This window comes from Diadema setosum, chromosome 16 (assembly GCF_964275005.1).
Source record: "Diadema setosum chromosome 16, eeDiaSeto1, whole genome shotgun sequence".
Classification (NCBI taxonomy): Eukaryota; Metazoa; Echinodermata; class Echinoidea; order Diadematoida; family Diadematidae; genus Diadema; species Diadema setosum.
The window spans coordinates 22,871,645-22,894,521 of record NC_092700.1 but is presented as its reverse complement, the minus strand read 5'-3'; the positions used below and the strand labels follow the sequence as shown (position 1 = coordinate 22,894,521).

Below are 22,877 nucleotides of genomic sequence, written 5' to 3'. Positions count from 1 at the left end.
TTCCCTAACCGTGCTCCTTGAAGAGGATTGACACTCGCTTCTCCATCCATCTCTGCTATTCATGGTAGGGTATTGAACCACTTCCTTGAATTGCAACACTACTACACATCCAGATCCCAGAATTCTAGTGTCTTGCATGTGCACAACTGCTCTGTTTTTGACACAGTTAAAGGCAAAATATGCATGGAGTGTGTTAGCTATCATGCTTGAGGCCCTGTGAGAGTGGACTAGATGAGTGCTTCTCAACTGGTGGGCTGCTGCCCCACCTGTTGGCCGCGAAGCTCCCTCTGGCGGGCCACAGTGCTGACCAAAAATGAATTTAAAAAGATTTGTTTTTGATCTAACTGGGCCTCGAAAATATGTTGCAGGAGCCAAGGTGGGTGTTGGGTTAATAGAAAAGGTTGAGAAGCACTGGACTAGATTACATTTAGTGTACAAGCAAAAACTTGCCAAATGATGCCTTATGAGGTCAAACATTATCCTGATGCTGTGTACGTTTACGTCAGTCAATTACGTCAGTCTTGAATGGAAATAATGCACATGCACAGGCAGTAAACATTGGAGGGAGACAGGGTTTGCCAGCCATTATAAAACCCTCACTTCTCTGACATAAGCTCTTAACATTTCCTTTAATACAAGTTGTGTATGACACACATGCATCAGTCTTGAATGAGACTAATATGCCCTTTGCATTTTTGCCATGTGTTTTGGTATAAAGTGTCTTTATATAAAATTGGTGCATTAGCCCAGCAATACCAAGCGGGCTGCTAATAGCCTACATATTTGTAGATGGCATGTGTGTATTTAGACATTGTCGCTGCCAATATGGTAGCCTCGATTCTAGGCTGGAGACTGGGCTACCCGTCTACAAATGTATCTGCAAAATGTCTGACATATGTGAATATTTTCTTTTTCCAATGATGCCCACCCAGTAAAGCAAAGTGGACTATTCACATGAGGCATGTGATCAGATTCCTCTACACAAAATTTTAAGACATCATTCAGTTTGGCAGTTGTGCAGACTGCACTGCCTGTGAAAAGTTGTACATGGGAATACTGATAGCTTTAGAGCATGTGTTAAGTTTTGTTTGTTTCTTGAAATTCAATGCCTTGCACTGTTTCCCAAGTGCTTGATATTTCTGAACTACAGCCATATGTAGAATAGTTGCAACGAGGCAAGCCTTATTGCAAAATCAAGTTAAAAGCTGACATGTGCCACTTTGAATGTCCAATATATTAAAGCTGTTAAATTTCAAAGTAAATGTTATTATTCAATGATTGTTGCAAATATTTTATGATCATGCACCAGAAATTTAAGATTCCTGATTGTTTGCATCAGAACTTTGAGTTTACTTGTCAGTTTTCATGATGTCATTCACATTCATCAATTAGATGGGACAGGAAACTAAAACAGTGTCAACAAAATTTGTTTCAAATTTCATGGTTGCAGTCAGGCTATTTTGGTATCGTATGAGTTGACGCAATACGTTTACATTGGTGTAGTGATTAACTATTTACTCCACCTGCTGCTCTTTGTAAAGTTCTGTGTTCTAGTCAGATAATGTGTTGTGCAATTTCTATAGCCGTTTAAAAATCAAGCGAGGCTTGCATGAACCTCAAGTAAGCCTTTGCTGTGTGTTGTGAATTCTAGTTGTGTATGAAGTGTGGATACGAATGAACTGTACGTTCTCAGTTCATCTATTCAAATTAGTTAAGCTTTTCAAGTGAGACAAATTGTTTTTATGAATTCCTTCAACCCCACTTTTGAGAAAATCAAAACAGTAATGTCTATTTACACTACATGGTGGGTTTATATGGGTCCTCACATTTTGACATTAAAAAAAAAAAAATGGTGTGTATGTGTTAGAAGTCATTACCTTCGAATTGTTTATCATTGACTGTCCTTCCATTTAATGTTATCATATGATATTCATAAACAGCCAATTCATATCTGAATATTAGCTTTCATAGCTGCAAATGAGAATGTAAATATCCATCTGAAAGATTACTTGTGAAATATGTGTTATTGATTATTACACATCAAAGTAAGATTTAAAGTGGAGGGGCAGATAGGACACTAAAAACATAAATGTCAAAATGAGAAAATATAGTGTAAACTTCCAGGTATGAATACACAAATTATTGTATGTCCATTTTGCCTTTTTGTTCATGAATATGATACAAGTGCTTTTACACGGTAGTTTTGTGCCTTCTATATAAACTAGTTATGTGTATTCCTGTTTTACATGTTTTGCATGAGAGCCCTTATAGAAAGATAGAAATATGATTTATTGCTCGTGCTCTTGAGTTGCACATTCAAACCTTGGTCAAGGTTTTCTATTTTGGATAAGTTTTTATTGCTTTAGAGATCAGGAATTCATGCAGCCAGTCAGTCATAGGCATTGTATTTACTTGTACGCTGTATTTTGAAAGTTAACTTAGAATTAGCCATTTCTGTCAAGAGTATTCCTATATGTCATACACAGAGATGTAAAATGAAGCACCGTCCATGATTTTATACCCACTGTGTACCTTTGTATTCATTTCTTGTGTCAGAAATGTTTGTATTTTTGCAATAAATGTACATGTATCATAAGTGTTTCAAAATATTCCAGGACTGTACATTCTAAACTGATGTATTTCTATGTACATTACTTGTGTTACACAGACACTTGATACTCGTTATCTGGTTTAAAATGTGAGCACAAGTAGGAATGTATTTTGCAATAAAATATGTACTTATCATCAATGGTTGTGTGTATGTGAGTGGTCCTCATTTGACAATCAAACTTTGTGCACATAATTCACCTAGTCACAGTCAATGAAAATAATGCACACCAGGGGCCCGTTTCATAAACCTTGTCATCAGTGACAACTGCCACATTTCTATGACAAATTTGCTCTCAGCCAATCAGGTGCAAGGATTTCAGTAGCTTGTCACATCTATGACAACTTGTCACTGATGATAAGTTTTATGAAACGGGCCCCAGTACATTACACCACGTTGTACATTTGTTACAAGATTAATTATCAGGTGTTATAAATTTACAATTTTTCTTTTTTTTTGTGGCAGAAACATATCTAAATTAATATTTGCAAAGCAAAATTAATTGGAAGAATGCAGAATATACAGGAGTTTTTGGCATGTGAATACATGCTTGAAAGCGAGATGTGGATGTTTTGGAATGCTCTCGGGGATAAGTATGTATACCCATACCGACGGTGTGAGTTTGATTCACGTATTTTCCTGTGTTTCTATGCAATGTGTGTGTGTGTGTATGTGTGTGTGTATGTCTTTCCTGCTTTCTGTCTGTTTCTGCGTGTGAACGCGGGGGGAGGGGGGTGGGGGAGGCACTCGGAAAACGTATTCACTGTACCCGCGTCCAGACACCTCTGAAATAGATCTTAAATTACGGCACATCAGACTTGCACCGTGAATGGCGTCACACCTGTAAAACATCATACATATCATCACAAGGGATGGCAACTTGAATTGCCGCTTCCCACACTGATTTGAAAATAACACACTAACACTTTCCTGATATACAACAAGGAATTCAGTGGAATAAGCAGATGTCAGATTTTATTCTCAATCCACAACACTTACTTAATCTTCGCATCATTCTTCTAAAATTTTCTTCCCTGAATATCAATATACATTGTAGTACTTTGTGAAGTATAGGACCCCTGAATGGCGATGTTGTAGCCCGTCCAAACAGCCAAAAATATTACGAGATGCAAATTTAATCAGGCGCAGATTGTACGAAATGAATACATCCTTAGAGTGAATAGTAATATAATTATGTTAGTTGACTGGTTGAAATTGTTAAGGTACCGATAAATCCCTGAAGTTAACCCGCCCTTTCTTTGAGGAAGTAGTTGTAATAATTTTAAGCAGTTATGAGTCAAATCTTGCACGCAACAGAAATCAATGATAGTGACATTTTAATCGTAATTTAAAGTCTTCATGTGTAGGCATATGGTCATCTGATACTAGCTTAAAGATATTGTATTGTGGAGGGTTCCCAACACATCAAGTGGTAAGAATTACACAGTCACGTAACTCACGTTGTCTTAAACGCTGCTATATATTGGGACCTCCTATTCGGGTAGCGCATCTCGGGTATTCTCAGGTAAAATTTATTGGAAATCACCATGACATACTGCAATAACCATGGTAACGATGTAGATGCAGGCCTTACATGTGGATGTGTGTCCCTCCAAATGTCACATGCGATGATAAACTATTTTTAGTGTGTTGTAACTCACAGCCTCCCCTCAATCCTCCTGTGTCCTACAACTGGGTCTTCGAAATTCTGAAGATATTGAAGAAAAGCAGCTGTTAATTCTTGCTGACCACAGAAGTAGCGATGAGAAATATTATGCAGTCAATGCAAAGTCACATGTATATGTATAGTAGACCTTTGCCTATGTCGAAAAATAAGTGGCTAAGTCGAAGGAAAAATCATATCCTGGATGAAGATAAACATGACTGTGTAGATTCTGTTGTATAACCATTAAGTCGGTATTCAGGTAAGTCGGAGGACTTTTTCCCGTCCCTTCGTATGGCCGCTCCCGACTTAGGCGATGTTAGCAGTATTTCTTCGAAAATATGCTGCACCGTGATTTACCACGTAAGTCTGAGCGCGTACCGTTAAATTCGCTGTCGTCTGCACTCTAGTTACGTTTGACTTTTGGCATTTTGTGGGCGCCAAAAAAGACCTTTTCCAGCCCCATGGCAGGCCCTTCGATGAGCAGAGAGAGGACCAGCCCACTGGCGTAAGAGATCACGAGGTTGCCTGCATACCAGTAACTCTGTAACATGAGGAGACACACAAAGAGGTCAAAGGCAGGATTTTGACGGACCATCTTTGAGAATCTTCACAAAATGCAAAGTGATGATCAATTTTGTCGTCACGCCTGACGTGAAAATTTTCGAGTTATTTTGTCTGAATTTGATATTGTCTATTTCAGTCAGCTTGTATGTCTGTCTGGTTTGGTTTGGTTGGGGATATTGTGCTTTCTTCTCTTTTTATCTCTACTTGACTTATTTTAGATTTGATTGATTTTTTCTAAATTGTATACAATGGACATTCTCCACTGAAGACGTGATAACAAGCTCTTCATTCATTGATATACATACTCAATTGATTTCAATACTTGAAATGCGCTGTGAATATAGTATAAGCAGTTACAATGTCAGATAGTCCTCCGACAGGCTTCCTGGTGGTAAGGAAAAAATCTTTGTCATGAATGTATGTAACAACAAGAAAAATAAAGGAATATAATGTCACTAAATTTGTCTTTTGCTTACCGAGTACCTCATTCTGAGGGAATAGTTTCTTTCTTTCTCTCTCTCTCTCTCTCTCTCCCTCTCTTTCCCCCCCCCCGCATCTATCTATCTATCTATCTATCTATCTATCTATCTATCTATCTATCTATCTATCTATCTATCTATCTATCTATATATGAAGGGCGGTGAGTTGGCTCAGTAGCGCGTTTGCCTTCGACCCAAGTGACCCGGGTTCGATACCCGAGTCTCACTGAGCAATGTTAAAGTGTGTAATAATACCGTCCCCTCTAGCAAGAGGCAAAATACTCTGTCCCTCGGATAGACCATAAAATAGAGGTCCCGTGTGTGTGAGAGAGTCACAACTCGTGCACGTTAAAGATCCCACTTCATTTATTCATCGCAAAGAGAAGGGTGTTTAACCCGGTGAAGTGGTGAATATGGGCTATCCAGCCATCTTCTCAGGTGGAAAAAATGAACAAACAAACATATACCTAGCTATAAATCTATCTGTCGATCTATCTATCTCTCCCTGTATATAATATGGGAGATTGCAAAATACTTACGATAGTTAAGACGGTCATGTGGAAGGGAACCTGATCAGACAGAATCTTGGTGAACATGGGTGTGGAGTGAATGAGATACGTGCAGTACGTCAGTCGAGCCATTGGGATCCAGAAACGCCACTCCAGGAGAACAGCAATTGGTCCTGGAAAAAAAAAAAAGAAGGAGAAGAATTCTGCCAGAAAGGTAAGATTAAAAGCAGATGAAGGTGGTGGTAAATCATATAACCTGTTATTGAGGAGACATGATGAAGCTGTTCGTATAATACTTATGGCCTACCTTTGATTAGAGGGTCATTTTTCATGTTTCACGGAGCACAATACATTCGCCAGAGAATTCAATCCAGGCCCATAGCTTAAAGGACAAGTTCACCTTCATTGACTTAAGGATTGAGAGAATGTAGCAATATTAGTAGAACACATCATTGAAAGTTTGAGGAAAATCGGACAATCCGTTCAAAAGTTATGAATTTTTGAAGTTTTTGTGCAGTCACCGCTGGATTAGAAGACAACTGCAGTGTATGATGTCACATGCGTACAACAATATCAAGGAAAATGTAAAGAGAATATCACAAAATTTCATCTTTTGAAAACAGTACACATTCCCTTGACTCGTTACTTACGATATGGGTAATATTATTCCCATTGCCTTTAGAAAGAGGCAAGTGAAGTGCTCTTTTATTGTGCTAAAAAGTGAAAACATGTTGAATTTTCTTTACATTTTCTTCATACTGTTGTACTCATATGACATCACGAGCCTTAGTAGTCTCCTCATCCAGCGTTTCCAACACAAAAATTTTAAAATTTCATAACTTTTGCATCGATAGTCCAATTATTTTCCTCAAACTTTCAGTGATGTTTTCTACTAATATTGCTGCATTCTCTCAATCCTTATGTTTCTGAAGGTGAACTTGTCCTTTAATGATCTAGGACCCTCTTTTCTTTCTGATCCCCCCCCCCCCCCCCCCCTTCCCGGGCGCAGGAATGCTATATAGTGAGACGAAGATGCGCTGATTGAAGATTGCGAGTGAGTTTTTACCTCCGTATCCCGTCTGACAAGCGAATATGATCCACGCAACACCGATGCCCCACGCCATCCGATGGACGGTGAGATAAAAGACAGCCACCGGTTGGGAGACCTCATCCGATGGCACCCAGGCTTGGCCGTACACCACGGAGTAGAGCGTTGTCAAGGCAACGCACCATCCAAACAGCATCAACCCCTTACAGGAGGAATAAAAGAGCAGTTAGCCCATCTGTCTCTTGCACACCATTGGCCATGTTTGGCACTTGGTGAGGAGTGTTGTCGATGAACATGTCCTTTTCCTAGCCACGATTTGGTTTGTTGAGAATCATTGTCTGCACCAAAGTGAACAACATCTACATTGCTCGCCTTAAGAATACAACATGATTCAAAAAGATATTGAGCGCAAACTAGTCACAGAATCCATACTAGCAAAGCACCACAGATGACGCTCAGTTTCTTTTCCCTGTATATAAACACGCGTGTATTTCATGTCTTCAGTAGATGTGTATAAACAAGTGACAAGTCTCTTCCATTCCGCAAATTAACACTTTCTTCATTCATTTCAAACTTGTGCCTTATAGAAATTGAAATTTGAGGAGCTAAAATCTTTTCTTTTTTTCAAATTTCGAAATGAGGGGGAGAGGTTGCTAGAAGCGAGGAGCTTGGTAATGTCATGATTAATAGTATCAAACGCACAAGGCGCGGTAAACGATCGCAAATTTCTTGTTATACATCGCTTTCGGAGGAGTAGGCGCATTTGAATAACAGTGAATGGAATTATCATGATAAATGAGTTATGGTGCAAAACAATGATTGATGGAACACACGACAGCCATTGTGATATCCATATACGTACCCAGTTCAGTTTGAGTTTCTTTCCCTTTATTTTGAAGATGATGTACCCGAGCGCCATGCCAACCAAGTACGGTTGGATACGGGTGTACGGTTTGGCGTACGTTAGATCTGCATTGGGTGGATCCGGCACTCTCTCGTTATACCAAGGTCTGAAATGATCAACAGAAATAATTACGAAAAAAAAAATGATTAGTAAAAAAAAAATATGTCTATATGTTCTTGTCGAAACATGAAATAAAAAATTGAATTGAATTGAACTGAAATATGATAGTGTGTCACGTAAGAATGAATAGGTAGCTACAAGGTACAACTAAATTAAAAGTTTTAGCTTCTACTAACATATGACCAACCTTTAATTGCAGTGGGCAAGCTTTCGTACTGTCCTACTCCTAAGGACTTTTTCAAGCCTTATGCAGTGACATAACATTGAATGGGATGAGGCTCTTATCATTGACTTCGAAAGCAACTGGTTGAAAAGAAAAATAAAGGAATCGCTTTGGATCATCAGGATTAATCCAGCTCTCAATAGAGACTCTGGCTATACCCTCTCACCCATCTATGGTCCAGTGATCAACAAAGACAAGCAACGGCAGCAAGACAACACTAGACTGCATAAGGCTTGAGAAAGTCCTCAGGAGTAGGACGAAAGCTTGCCCACTACAATTAAAGGCTGGTAGAAGTTAAAACTTTTAAATTTACTGTCATCCCCAACCGATGAAAGTTTTTAGTATTAAGGTACAACTAGAATGGACTACTTCGATTCCAATCGTTTTATTTTTTTAAAACGAAACTGGAAATAGATTGGGAAAAATCATCCTAGGCCTAAATATTATAAGGAATAAGCTAGTTTGTATCCAAAAAGATAATAATTATTCTTTCAGGAATTCCATCTCATTAAAAGGCAGAGTATGACTACCTACAGATTCAAAGTGCCATTTTGAGGCCGCAACGCAGGTATATTTTTGGAGTGATGAAATTGTATAGGCTTCCTTTAGTGAGGATCTCTGGCTCAAGTGGAGCAGAGGGAAAGAAAAGGAAACCTTTTCTGGACATTTCAAAATCGAAATGCAGTAAGTTGCCAGGCCGGAGGTGCGTTTTCAAAAGTGTGGGTGCCCACTTCATGAACTAACAAGCAAACAAACAAAAAAAAAAAAAAAAAAAAAAAAAAAAAAAAAAAAAAAAAAAGGTCCTCAGCTCATCTGTCCCCTTCCATTTCCGGGTTTCTTTAGCTGACAAGCAAAAAAAAAAAAAAAAAAAAAAAAAAGGACCTCATCTCCCCTTCCATTTCCGGGGTTTTTCAGCTGAAAAGATCTTCAGTAGAAAAACATAACCTTACCGCGCTCACACTTCAAGATCTCTATCTATTTCTATTTAGTGCCACTTACGTACTTCCGGGTTAAAAAAACAGTGTGGGGCCCAAAGTCATGACACCTTATGTATTCCTTTGTCGATGGTGCACAAAAAGTGTGGGGCCTCCGCCGGCCATGAGTTGGTTTACATCATCCAAAATAATCTGTCGTGTATCCTATAAATGTCTTCTTTTTTTAAATGTTCGTTTCCACGTCTTGGTGTGAGGCTCCCCTTGCATACTACAAACACTCGTGTGTTTGAAAAAATTTGTTTCAATGCATCCACTATGGGCAGTGCTGATTTATAAGAAGACTCGGTTGTAATCATAATCGTAAATTATAATCATGTATCGTGATAGACATTTGCGTTCGTCTACCTACTTGGACATGCAACTTTACGCATCATGTATATGCAGTGCTTTGCTTGAGCGTTATTCATATCTCTTCCCAAAGAATTTAGCTCCCAGGTCTTTCTTATCTCTAGTTCGATGGAGATGACAGATGTCAGTAAGGAAACGAAGAAAAGTGTCAAAGAATCTGAAGGTTCGAGCCTGCCTCCATTGCTAAGCAACCATTCTCTGCATTCTTTTTAAGTTTTCTCCTTACTCAAGTAGATGAAATATATCAAAGATCAGACAAATTTAGATTTATAATGCTACTTTGTCAGAAAGATGCGCAGTAAAGGGGAAATGTTGGGAGAAAGTTTATACATACCCCGCCCCACTGATGGCTAGACCCCAGTACCAGCTGATGCCGAACACCGCCCCCAACGACACGAGCATAAGTGTGACGATCACACTCATGCCCGCTACGCCTTTTCTGTGAAGAGAAAAAAAGTAAACATTATCGTTATCAAATTCATGAGATCAATCATTGTGTGTTGCAGAGAATAGAAACTATCTCTGACACGAGCAATGTTCAAACTATAGAACTGAATGATATAATATTATGTAAATACTGGAACCAACTGTCAACCGAATGATAAGCAAAGCCGACCCTTCAAATTGGTGATACAGATCTCTAACTTCGCAGTACGTCCTTCGTAAACTTGACGGAATCGAATGCAGCTCATGCGACGAGTGATGTTGGTCAAAGGCATTGAAAAAAATAATAAATTGAGGAATTTATGTTTTACGCATCATTTTTGTGATATGACTGGTCGAGTATTGAATACCCAAATCAATTTTCCCTGCATGCGCTAGACGGATGGACTGACTTTGATACTGCATGCGAACAGCACAGGTGAACGTCGATTGACTTAACTGGATTCGAAAACAATACATGAATTGATCGATTTTATAGGTGTTTGAATGCTAGTTACAAAGCTAGGGTTTCATACCTATGACACATGACTAAACTTTTTTGTTCTCTCTTTTTCTTTCCCTTTCCTGAGTTTGTTTGTACATTTAGTTGTTTGCTTTTGTTGGGCCTTCTCAGAGGTTGTTATGATTATGTTATAGCTGAAGCGGAAAGTAACAAAGTTTAAAGATAAAAATCATAACAAATTATTCTAGAATAGTAAAGAGCTTTACGAGGAATTGGCTGTATAACAGTTTTGACTGATATTTTTTCTATGATACATTTAGTTGAAGGACAAACTGTCACAAGACAATACTGTTTGTTATAACGTCATAAGAGAAAATTCCGTAACATTTAAATGTTTAAAGGTGTGCATAATTCATACTTGTGAAGAAGGACTATGACGACTGGACTGATGATGTAGAACTGCATATCATTAGCCAGGTACCATGACAAGCCGAAGCACTGCGAATTTGATCGAAAATGAGTGATACTTTGAAGAATTGAAACACTGGTTGACCACAATTTGGAAGAAATAACGACAGTTTACAATATTGTATCGCAAATTCAAGTTCTTAGAGAACATATCTCATCATGCATAATGAGAGTATGATGAATTTGTATTACAGAGTTTGAGGAAAGCTCACGTTTATAAGCTAAAGATTGTCGACTTTCGAGAAGGAAATTTGTCAAAACTTACGATATACTAGTCCTTATATTACCACTGATAATTATGATTACGAACTGGTATCGTTTGTTATAAGTGACAAACATCAAGGACTTCAATTCCAAAATCCAGACACAAAATAAATGCAGTTGTGGCTGTCTGTTTGATCTATCATGTTGCAATATCAGACGTCGAAACATTCTAAAGATACGGGGGTATATATGCAACGCTTCTCTTGCTACTTTATCTTTTATTATATCATTTCTTTTTTTTTTCTTTTTTTACTAATGTCATTAATAGCGATTCGGGTTAGTAGACAGTGTTTGTTGAATCCATTTGATAAAAACAACAGCAACAACAAAAACAAACAAACAAAAAACAATCTCACCATAGTTTCCAACACGTTTGGCCACGGGTACAGATTATTGATGTAAAGTGGGTGTGTCCACCAACGCTGACGACACGACGACCTGACCATCTCATTCACTCTGTCCGTCCACACCGAATGTCCGGCATGGGGAACCACCAGAACGTTCAAACCGATGGCCACCATCAACACTGGCGTCAGGCGCCACCACCGATGAAAATAGAACAACGCCCATTCGCGGGCGGTCCGGAGCTTCTGAGCGCTCAGGGCCTGAAGAGTCACATGGGTGACAAGAAGCCCACTGTTGACATTATACAGAAACAGAAAAATATAAACAAAAACAAGTGCAGTCATGAGGGGAGTGGCGGTAGTAGGTCGTCTAAAATATCATTCTGATCAGAAATTGATTTAATAACACTAATAATAGGTGGTATGAAAATACTTCTAAGTACGTGCCACACAAGAAGTCCAGCGCCATGTTGAAGTATATAGATTTAGTGATAACTTTAATTAATGCAGACTCTTGGACCAGCTCTGAGGCGATGACTTCTTTACTTCATCTGTCACTGATTTGTTAATTAAATGTCGCGACTGAAAATTCAAAGGCAATACCAAGAAACATGATAAAGATATGATATCATATAATTCTTTTAAGATTTATTTTTTGGTCACTCTTCAAGATTCTAAAGATTTTCCAAAATGTTGATTTTCTAATTTTACATCTTTAATGAATGTCAGCATTGACAGATGATGACAGAACTTAGAAAAGTAATCGCTTAGTTTCCCTTACCTGAGAAGAAAAAACGTGTCGACAGACACGTCTGCCTTGGTAATGGCCCAGAAACTGTAATTCAGCACCAGCTCCACCGTTTGCCTCGGATTCACTATTAATATGTAAGAAATATTATTAACGCAACAATGATGTCCAGAAGGAAAAGGAAAAAGTAAATCAATAAGAACGATGATAATAATGATAACAATGATGATGACGATAATACGACAACAATGATGATGATTATGACGACGACGATGATGATGATGACGACGATAATAATAATAATAATAATAATAATAATAATAATAATAATGACGATTACAACACAATCATTAATGATAGTGATGAAAATAAGTCGAACAATACCTATCTACAATATGCTCAAACCGGGTATTCAATTTAATGAAAGCATTGCATTCTAAGACGATGTTTGGTTTCATTTCGTTCATTCCTTTTCATTTCAATAAAAAAATGTACAAGTACAGTGATGCAATTAATGCATACACAATATTATACTTCATCATCATTTTCTAACAACATTGACGTTAAGCTTTTGTTGAAGTCTATTTTGAAATGAGCAGAGAAAATTGAATGCTCAAAGGCCTTATGGAAATATAAATAATCAATATTTACAATAAAGATTATTTACAAAAAAGATTTACAATAAAGATTAACACACACACACACACATACTCACACATACACACACATCATACACATAGGATGCATATATTCTAACTTTTTCATCTTCAAAAGGGAAATTGTATACTATACTTACTTATCCTGCCTTGATAGAATACTATAGTGTGACCGAGGATGACCCAGAACATGCTGAGAACACGAATTCCATTCAACGACGCCATGGTGTTCTTGGTCTTCTTGGCGCTAAATATCTTCTTACAGTTGGTGACCATCGAAAAGGAGATCAAGACGCCATCTAGGAGCTCTGTGAAGCCAATTAACGGGATGCAATCTTCATTAGCATATGATCTATATAATTTATATCTCTCTCATTCTAATTCAAGACTTTTTGGCGGTCTATCTTGAGGCTTATAGTATTTGGCGTTTGTTAGTGTGGTGTGTCAATCAACTTTGGCACGGTTACGTTACACAATCTGCGTTTCCTTCAGTACCAACTAGTTAAATCAAGTTTTGACATTTGAATTACATCTAAACTGTCTTGAATTCCCTGAACAGAAAAGAACTTCAAATCACCACGTTTTTTGTTGTTGTTGTTGTTGTTGTTTTTGTCGTTTGTTTGGTTTTTTTTTTTTTTTTTTTTTTTTTTTTTTTTTTGCTGACGACAAAATAACATATGTGTGTGTGTTATGTTTTGTTTTGTTTTTTTACCAGCATTAAAATCTAGTTTCGTAACTGCAAATTGAAAAGAGGTACACAAAAAAAAAAAAAATTCAACTGAAAACAGAAGGCTCGTTCATTCTTTTCTTTTCTTTTCTATTGCAGAACCAAAATTGACAGAAAATATCATTTGATGACTCAAGTTGCATCCAATGCCTTGATGGCAATTGTTGTACTGTTACAATTTGTAATCTTATAATAAGTCTATGCCAACAATGCAAATATCTACAATTTTAAGAAGAATATATCCCAGCATAACAACTGATTTACAAATTGGCCTACATCGACGTACAATAAGTAATATTTACGTCGATGTAGGGTAATTTGTCAATCAGTTGCAATGAAAACATCTCGACTGAAGAATTTCATGAATTTGAATATCCAAGCAGAGTTACCATGATACCGAATCCTATTTCTACTCCAGGTAACTCCAGGCTGCTCATTGCCAAATTCTTGAAAGCTCATAGCCTTTGCTCCCGCGTCCACGGTCGCCTTCTCGAAGCTACCCTCGAATCCCTCGTTGACCATTCCATTCTCGAAGTCCTTGGCGTCATCATCTCCTTTGTCTTCAACTACCTCATCGGCCGAGGATGTCGTCAGGGCGGAATCGCGATCTTGCTCCAAATCGTCGTCGATGTTCAGGTCATTGCCGACTGCCTTTGACACTTTGCTGGGAATGACGACGGAGGGAGGACCGAGTTCGAGACCGAGTTCGTGGTTGGTGGCTACCGTGGCTCGAGATTCCTCGTGATTGGCTTCTTCCACCTTCTTCATGACGAGATCTCGCACGAATGTCTCGTACAAGGTTCCCATGACCACCAGTAGGGCAAGGAAAGCTACAAGTGTTCTGTTGAAACGATTCCAGAGTAATAGCTAAAGAGCTAGTTGGATGTTCCTATTTAAACATTAACTGATAAACAAGTTCGTGTAATAAAAAGGTCGAAGGATAGATGGAGTTTCATAGATACAGGATATCTCTCATTATATTGATATTCACGATATTTTTCGCTCCTTTATCTGTCCATTCTCATTTTCCTGTACCACCTGTCCTTTTCAAATTTAATTTTCCACTCTGACGCAACTGCTTGTCTTTTCCACCTTGGGTATATCCGTTGCAATCTTATTGTATTTTGTAGATTGTCATGATTTTACCATGGCCATGCGAACGTATGATTTGTGTGTGTGTGTGTTTGTGTGTGTGTGTGTGTGTGTGTGACTGGTTATCTATAGCCCTTTAGAAAACAACAAAACACTGAAAAGACAATCAATTCCATGGATGTTAAATAAGAAAACATCACTACGATTAAGATTTATAATAGGACCTAAATATAGATATAGATATATAGATATAGATATAGATATATAGAAAATGTTATATATATATATATATATATATATATATAGAGAGAGAGAGAGAGAGAGAGAGAGAGATGTAGATATAGATATATAGATAATGTTATAGATATAGATATAGATATTGGTCAGCTGTTGGTATAGATATGAATATAAAATTGAATACGGCATGGTAACCGAATACAAGAAATACTGAAGGCACATACGTGAAGGCAATATCGGCCGATCTCCACGGCAGAGGTTCTATACAGTCAATTTCAACAGTCTCGTTTCTCCTGGCAGCAAACCTACCTGCGGGGAGGTGTGCATAATTTGATCATTGTTAACCGTTAATTTGCTTTTAAGCCCATTTGCAATTCTACTGGAGTGCTCCTTTGGTGATGGATAGGCATATTCTATTCTGGAAACTATAAGTGACGATGAAAAGAGATTATGAAATATTATTCGCAATCATTGTTGTACCACTGCTATTGTCTTCCTGTATAGAACTGTCGATGTTCATTACTGTAACCAAGTGGGCTGGCTAACTTATATACGAACCTGCTACGGAGACGAATGTAAAATGTAAAAGCATGACCAAACTACAGCTAAGTGCCCTAGCGCATAAAGGGCTAAAGAGTTACCCACATGCATTTTACTTTCTCTTGTCTCAGTTTATAGTTCACACCTATTACTCATTCTTACAGATGACGTTTAACATCAGTATAGTATTATATTGCTCTGAATAGATGACTAAACTACAACACAATGAAGAATACTTATACTGTTCCGTTGATTTGGTGCTCAAATTAGAACGTATTTTAATCACATCACGACTACTTTTTTTTTCAGCTACTGACATGACTGCTATAGTGTATAGATGATGATGATCATAGCAACGATGGTTACAGCATAATGATGATAATAGTAGAACTGATTAAAAAACAAAAATAATATTGACATCAACAACATCTGCAACAGCAACAACAACAACAACAACAACAACAACAATAGTATGGTCTTGTCTGTATCCGGTACAACCTATTCAATGGAATCACGCCGACGATATGGTTTCGGAGAATCCTTCTAATATCACCAACCAAAAATGTTTTACGAAAGACCACATTCCAGTCTTGAGACCATCGCTGCTGATAACTTCTCCTCCCCCACTTGTTCATTGTTTTTGTTGTTGTTGTTGTTATTGTTGTTGTTGTTGTTGTTGTTGTTGTTGTTAATTCTTAATCTTAATCTTGAAAAGAATTCGAGTTTCTTACTTGACTGAAAGAGGATCTGAATTTCCTCTTGAGTGCACGTCCCGGGCCAGCAGGTCCCGTACCCGATGTAGTCCGGCATCTATGCCAACAGCAAACAAGAGATTGAACAACACGTGACATGACAAAGTGGTCATTCGAGGAGCAAAACGAGGAGGGAGCTATAGTACGATATAATTGATACTACTAACTAGATGTATCGTTATCTTTGTCATTTCTTTGTTTGCTCGTTAGTTTCTTGTTCTCCTATATTGACAACTGTGGAATTTATAAAATTCTATGAAGAAACGAAGAAAAAGGATGAGAAATCTAGAGGAATACTGATTATAATCATAGATACAGAACTATAGATTAGTATAATACCGGGTAGAGAAAGATAGATATAGCTTAGATAGATAGAGATAGATGGATAAAGTACAGGCAAATATATATACATATATATATATATATATATATATATATATATATATATATATAATACAGATAGATAGAAAGATATATAGATAGATAGATAGATAGATAGATAGATAGATAGATAGATAGAAAGATAGATAGGTAGATGGATAGATAGAAAGAGATAGATAGATTGATATGGATAGATAAATAGATAGACAGATAAATAAGGTTATTGTGAAAGAATTTTCCTGCGATTTGCACCTCCTGGAATAATTTGAAGCGCGTTCTCCGATAGCAGTACTTCCCGTCGAAGGGCGCATACCAGAGCTGAGTCCCGTTCTTCTTGACCATCTCACAGAGCCAGATGTTTCCTGGAAACTTTTGTAGCCACGTGTCTAGTATGACATCCAATTGTGGTTCTCCGTAGGAGTGCTCCACTGTGACGTAATCACGTAAGAGAAGAGTTCATGTTTTGGAATGACGTTATGGAGTTTTAGATAATCATAAAACAATACAAATATACAAGAAAAACACAAACCTCCAAATACAAAAAGAAGAAGCACTGCAATGTTATGGAATGAACCTTACTCATATCCTATACTCGCATCCTGTTTGTTAGTTTTCTAGAATGATTCAAAATTTTTGCCGGTCTTGTTTTAGAATCTTTGCTGCATGGTTTCTACCACAGTCCTCCGCTACATGGATTTCTCGACGCGGAAACAATCTTCGGCAGCCCTGGCATCTCTCATAAACATTATTGTATTGTTCAATTGATCAGCATCCAAGCAAAATTGACAAGAACTTAATGTTTTAAGGAGTCTGCATAATCAACAGCAGATTTCCACAGTTTATAATAGCATTCATCCACGATGCTGTATAAAGAACATCGTGGAAAATAAAAGCAGAGTCCTGAAAGCTTGGGACATTTTCTGTTTTAACCTAATGACTTGGACCTAGGATGGCGCCAAAAAGATATCATATTTTGCAATATAAAACAGACATCATTCCATTCCGTCTGGTACAATAATACAAGGATATTAAGCCCACTCTAAAGTAGTATAAATGTTTAAGCAAACATACACAAGGACAAGCTTAATTATACATGATTATATACCATCTGGGAATCAACTTACTGAGTATAGCGTAGCGAGCCCGTGAAGCCAGGTCGGTGTTGAATTGCTCGACGTCGTCGAGACAGCCTTGGGAGACGATGCCGTCTGCGAAGACGTAGAATCGTTTGCCCGATGGCGCCTCTTTTATCCTGGCGTTCCTTTTTAATTTTACTACCTCGTCCAATTGAAACTGAAACAGAGATTTGGGTATTATTCATGTGATACGCAATAAAGAAATGTTTGTTGTTTTTTTTTTATAGTATAATACAGAATCATTTAATGATCTATTAATAACGGCTTGTGTAAACACAGTGCAAGCAAAGAAAAGTATACACTGATAGAAAACAGAGAATTAAGATAATATATGCATAAATTATGAGCTCTTAAATGCTGTCGATGAAAATATGTCATGATAATTTCAAGTTGTTATATTGCCCAATTTATTTTCCAGCACTACCATTACTAAAGTGTGTTGGTGGAGATGTGTGTAAGTATAATATTGTACAATATTACATGTATGATAATTATTATATGAGCGCTGAACCAAAGGGGATTTACAACAAGCGGTACTACGATAAACCTATCAATATGCAAAAGTACAATTTGATGTTCATTGCAGGAATTATACCTATATAGTACCTTCAGATGTTTTCTCTTATCTGAAAGCAACTCCATCGTTTCTTCAAAATTAAGACCCTGCTCAGTGACAGACCGTTTCAACGCATCAAAAAGGTCGTTATCTGAAAACAAAAACAAAAACAAAACAAAAATAAGCTCAAGTATAATAGTCTGACGCTGTAACCATGACGACAAGACGTCACTACGATCTCTGAAGACAAAAACATATGAAGGGAAATATCCCTGACAGTTTCTGACAGTTTACTGACACTGTTTAATATAATTGATTCCATACTACCATTTTATTGAATTCATCGAGTTCTCTATTGCCTGTTGAAAGCGCAGGATTTTTTTTTTCTAATATTGTCAACAGACTTCGACTTTATTTAGGCCTATAAGCAGGTATGAATAAGTAACCGTCATTTGGACCGAAAAACAACATCAAGCAATAGAAACATTCCTCTATAGAAGTGAAATAGCAAAATGATAATGATTTACCGCTTAATGTGTTCATTCTCTTCAACTGCTCCAGTCGCTTCCATTCCGGATTGTTCTGCGCCATGGCGGTACGGGATGTAATCAGGCAGACAGTCAGAAGACCAACCGCACGGATCAAGACATTCGTTGTAGGGATCATGTTTGTCTTTATACGATCAACGATTACGCATACGAATTTACATCGGCCTACAATACGACACGACGGCCTATTGACATGATTGAGAAGTATCAACGAAGAAGCCCAAACTGGATGAAATCAAGAGAGTATTTTAGAGACGAAATGATGTGAGCCTTCCGCTGTGTTTAATATGTTTCCGTGAATTTTAGACTACACATCCTAGTTCATCTCAAGAGAGATTTCTCCAGTGATAATCATTAAGTTTGACAGCTTTACGAGAGATCCATGACGCGGAAGACCTGGAACAACTACTGCTGCTGGTATTAGTATTCCGAAACAGTGTACCGTCAAAGTCGTTCTACACGGAATACCACACCGATTATATTATTTGCCTGATTATGATTGTCTTGACATGAAAACAAAGCCCTATCTTTTTGCTCTTTGCACAGAGTATGAGATGCAAATGATAACAAATATTGCGCAGAGAGACAATTTTGTTTGAATAAACAGATAATAGCTCGAGTTGGGTTCACGGTCACGCTGGGCAAATAGATAATCGTCCCGATATTTGGTCTTATAAGGAAATGTTGAGATCGTGGTTAGGAGTGGCCAACACGGATGAACCTTGTCAAATGATAAACAAAATACTTGCTCAATCTGCAATCGATCTCCATGAAATAAATGAGTATAGGCGCGAAACGGGTTGATATCTTTACTTGTATAACTTAATTGTCCTACTGACACTGATTGGTCGAGTATTTCTCCTTCGTTTTCCCTTTTGAGATCTATTGTCCTTTATAGCTCTCTCCCTCCCTCTCTCTCTTTCTGTCTGTGTCTCTCTCTGTCTCTGTCTCTGTCTCTCTCTCTCTTTCTTTGCCATCATCGTCAGACATTACCTTCGCGCTCGTTCGTGGTGATCACAATCATCATCATCATCATAGTCATCCTCAACATCATCACCAACGTCAACACCAACTGCATCCTATAAAGGCATCCAACCTCGGTGCCTTTCTCGCTGTTGTCTGACGGAGATCAGACCATCGCTTTCACTTCGGTTTATATATATATATATATATATATATATATATATATATATATATATATATATATATATATATAAGAAGAATGGATATTACTTCTCACCGTAGAAAAAAAAAAAAAGCTGCCGGTTCTGGTTACCTCGTTATCATCCTATAGGGATAGGTTTCACTATGTTTTGCGATTGGGATTTTTATTCTGTCAGTAAATTCAGAGATTCAGAAAAGGAGGAGAAAGAGGAGAAAAACGAAACAACAAGAACGTAATGACGATGGAGGGAAAGATACAGAAGAAGGAAGAACGAAGAAAAGAAGAGGCAAAACTAAAGTAGGCGAAAGGACACGAGATAGATAAAAAAAAAAAAACGTGCGGAAAATGTAAAGGAGAGGATGAATGTGATGACATAATGGAAGAAGAAGAAAAAGAAGAAGAAGGAGGAGGAGGAGAAAGAGGAGGCGGAGAAGAAGAAGAAAAAGAAGAAAGGAAAAAGAAATATCCATGTGAGGTTAGAAGAATACCCCACTTTACATTCCCACTCAACACCCTTCCATGGCAGTGTTGATCTACAGTACGCGGAACCCTGTAGTTGACGGGATCAACAAAAAAAAAAAAAAAATCAGTCAGATCAGACTGCGAAAAAAAAAAAAAAAAAAACGAATAAGAAGATCCTGGAATACATCATCACCACACTGTACTTTGACAAGAAGGATTAATCAGTAAGTTATTTTGTAATAACGGTTGCGATTGTTCCCATGGAAACGTGACGAAGATCAAGTGTCCCCTGGGTCCAAAGGGAATCACATTTCTTTGTTTTGATTTTGGTAATACAAATGTATTTCGAAAATTCATTAAACGTCCCCTTGCTTGTATTGCCACGATTATTCTGCAAATACAATCAGTACCGTATGCCCCCATATATATATATATATATATATATATATATATATATATATATATATATATATACATATATAATATATATATATATATTATATATACATACATATACCCGCGGGACCCCCAACGGGACCAACGGGACCCACCGCAACGGGCCGCAACAATAAATTTAAAGTTGGTAAATCAATCCAAATACAAATTTGAGGGTGTGAAACTATGACTTATTACCAATATCTATACAGAAAAACCCATCTGATTTGCTTCAGTGGTTAAAGAGAAATAAGGATCTTTGTACACCATATCAGGAATTCCTTCCCTCCAAGTTCTGTCTACTGTATTGTACTGTGTTCACATTAATATGCCGTTCCTAGAGCATCCAAGGCTAATCTTGGAAGAAACAGACCCAAGACATGCTTTACAACGTTCCACATTTCTCTGTGACCACTTAACCAAACTGAATGGTTTCCTGCAAAATATAGGTAATATGATATATTTTTAGACAGTTTAATCGCATTGAAAGTTATCAATGCCAAAATCCGATTGTAATTTTTTTTTCTTACCGAAGATATTGTTGTAAGTACTCAATCTCACAGAACACTGCTCATAGAATTAGGAACAGGCAATAATACCCAACTAGTAATTAAATCACACTCTTTCAAACACAACTGAACATCACTACAGACACATTTATCCGCGGTGAGGGAAACTTCAATAAATTAATGAGGGTAGTTTGCAATCATTATTTGATTCACTTTTATTGACCCAGTAACAAACGATGCTACCATAAAACATGACACTGAAAACTTACATAGGAGAGATGAAACATTCCGTAACCAGCATCGTAATCAGATGTGATGACACTGTTTCACGCCTAACATGTCTAAAGAAATGCGTAATAAATATTTTACAGCACTTGATCGTTACAAGTGGTCAGAGATACATGTGACAACTTACTATGCAGGGTGACAGACAAGAAAAAAGAGAGATCGTAACATACTTTTTGAATCATGGGTTTTAACAGGGGACGTCTGCAAATCTGTGTGGATGAACGTCACGTAATAAGAAGTATGAATGAATTCAACCCATAAACGGTTGGGAAAATAATTCTTAGACTGCATTACACCATAAATGATTCCAATATCTACCTTAGTAGGATCAATGGCTTTTACGTGATGGTAAGTGATCAAATCAACGATTGTCATGATGTTTATAACACTGGTCTTGTTATTTTTCCTAAAAGCTAGTTACGGAGTTTGAAAGATGACGTAATGTAAGGGGAAAATCCCTTAATCGGAAGAATTTAATCACACAAGAAGAGTCAAAGGGAGGAGTACGGCAATATCGACTTAACTTTAATAAATATGGCGATACACTGCGTTTGTGGCAAAGACAAGATCTCAGTATCATTTAACATCCGAACGTTTCTTTTCTATCAGTCTTTCAGAGGTTTATGAGTGTTGCAATACTTTCCCTTAAAGAAAAAAAAAAGAAAAATGCAAAACACCCAGGAATCATATCATTTTCATTAAATAATCCTTTTCTGTTTCGAGGGTTTTTTTTATCCATTTTCACTAGTTTTCATGATTTTTTTTTTTTGCAACAAAGGAATAATTACGATACAATATAAGCGATAAATGATGTGAACGAATAATGTTAAATAATCTTATACCTTCTATAGAATAATTGCGCACGCTACGAAATACAGGGTTGCCAATTTGCATGCACATGTACATGCTCCAATGCGCAATTTATTAATAGCAGTGAGTCACAAATCATGCTTACCTCGTCTAATATTACTGAATGTCATAAATCAGGGCCACATTTCATAAAAGCAAGAAACACTAGATAATCCAGGGCCCCATTTCATAAAAAGTTTATATGATATCAACTCTTGCTGCAATGGCAACTTCCATAGCAACAGCCAATCAGGAAGCTGGATTCTTGTCATCACCATGACAATTGCCATTCCAGCAAGAGTTGCTATCATATCAACTTTTTATGAAATGGGGTCCTGGATATCTAGTGTCTTCTGGGCCCCATTTCATA

The 22,877-nt window shown here is 37.4% G+C and overlaps 1 protein-coding gene across 1 annotated transcript; it reads right to left on the bottom strand.

Annotated features, from left to right (window-relative positions):
* Positions 1 to 193: 193 nt before the first annotated feature.
* Positions 194 to 18,842, bottom strand: LOC140239715 (uncharacterized). Its single transcript, XM_072319538.1, has 18 exons — positions 18,779 to 18,842; positions 18,302 to 18,402; positions 17,684 to 17,852; positions 16,812 to 16,987; positions 16,158 to 16,236; positions 15,111 to 15,195; positions 13,947 to 14,398; positions 12,971 to 13,138; positions 12,208 to 12,301; positions 11,439 to 11,718; positions 10,769 to 10,848; positions 9,821 to 9,903; positions 8,686 to 8,720; positions 7,737 to 7,868; positions 6,893 to 7,076; positions 5,857 to 5,999; positions 4,686 to 4,815; positions 194 to 303 (listed from the first exon to the last, which is right to left on the bottom strand). Exons 1-18 carry the CDS (start codon positions 18,840 to 18,842, stop codon positions 194 to 196), a joined length of 2,565 nt encoding a protein of 854 aa, XP_072175639.1.
* Between the last annotated feature and the right edge of the window lie 4,035 nt (positions 18,843 to 22,877).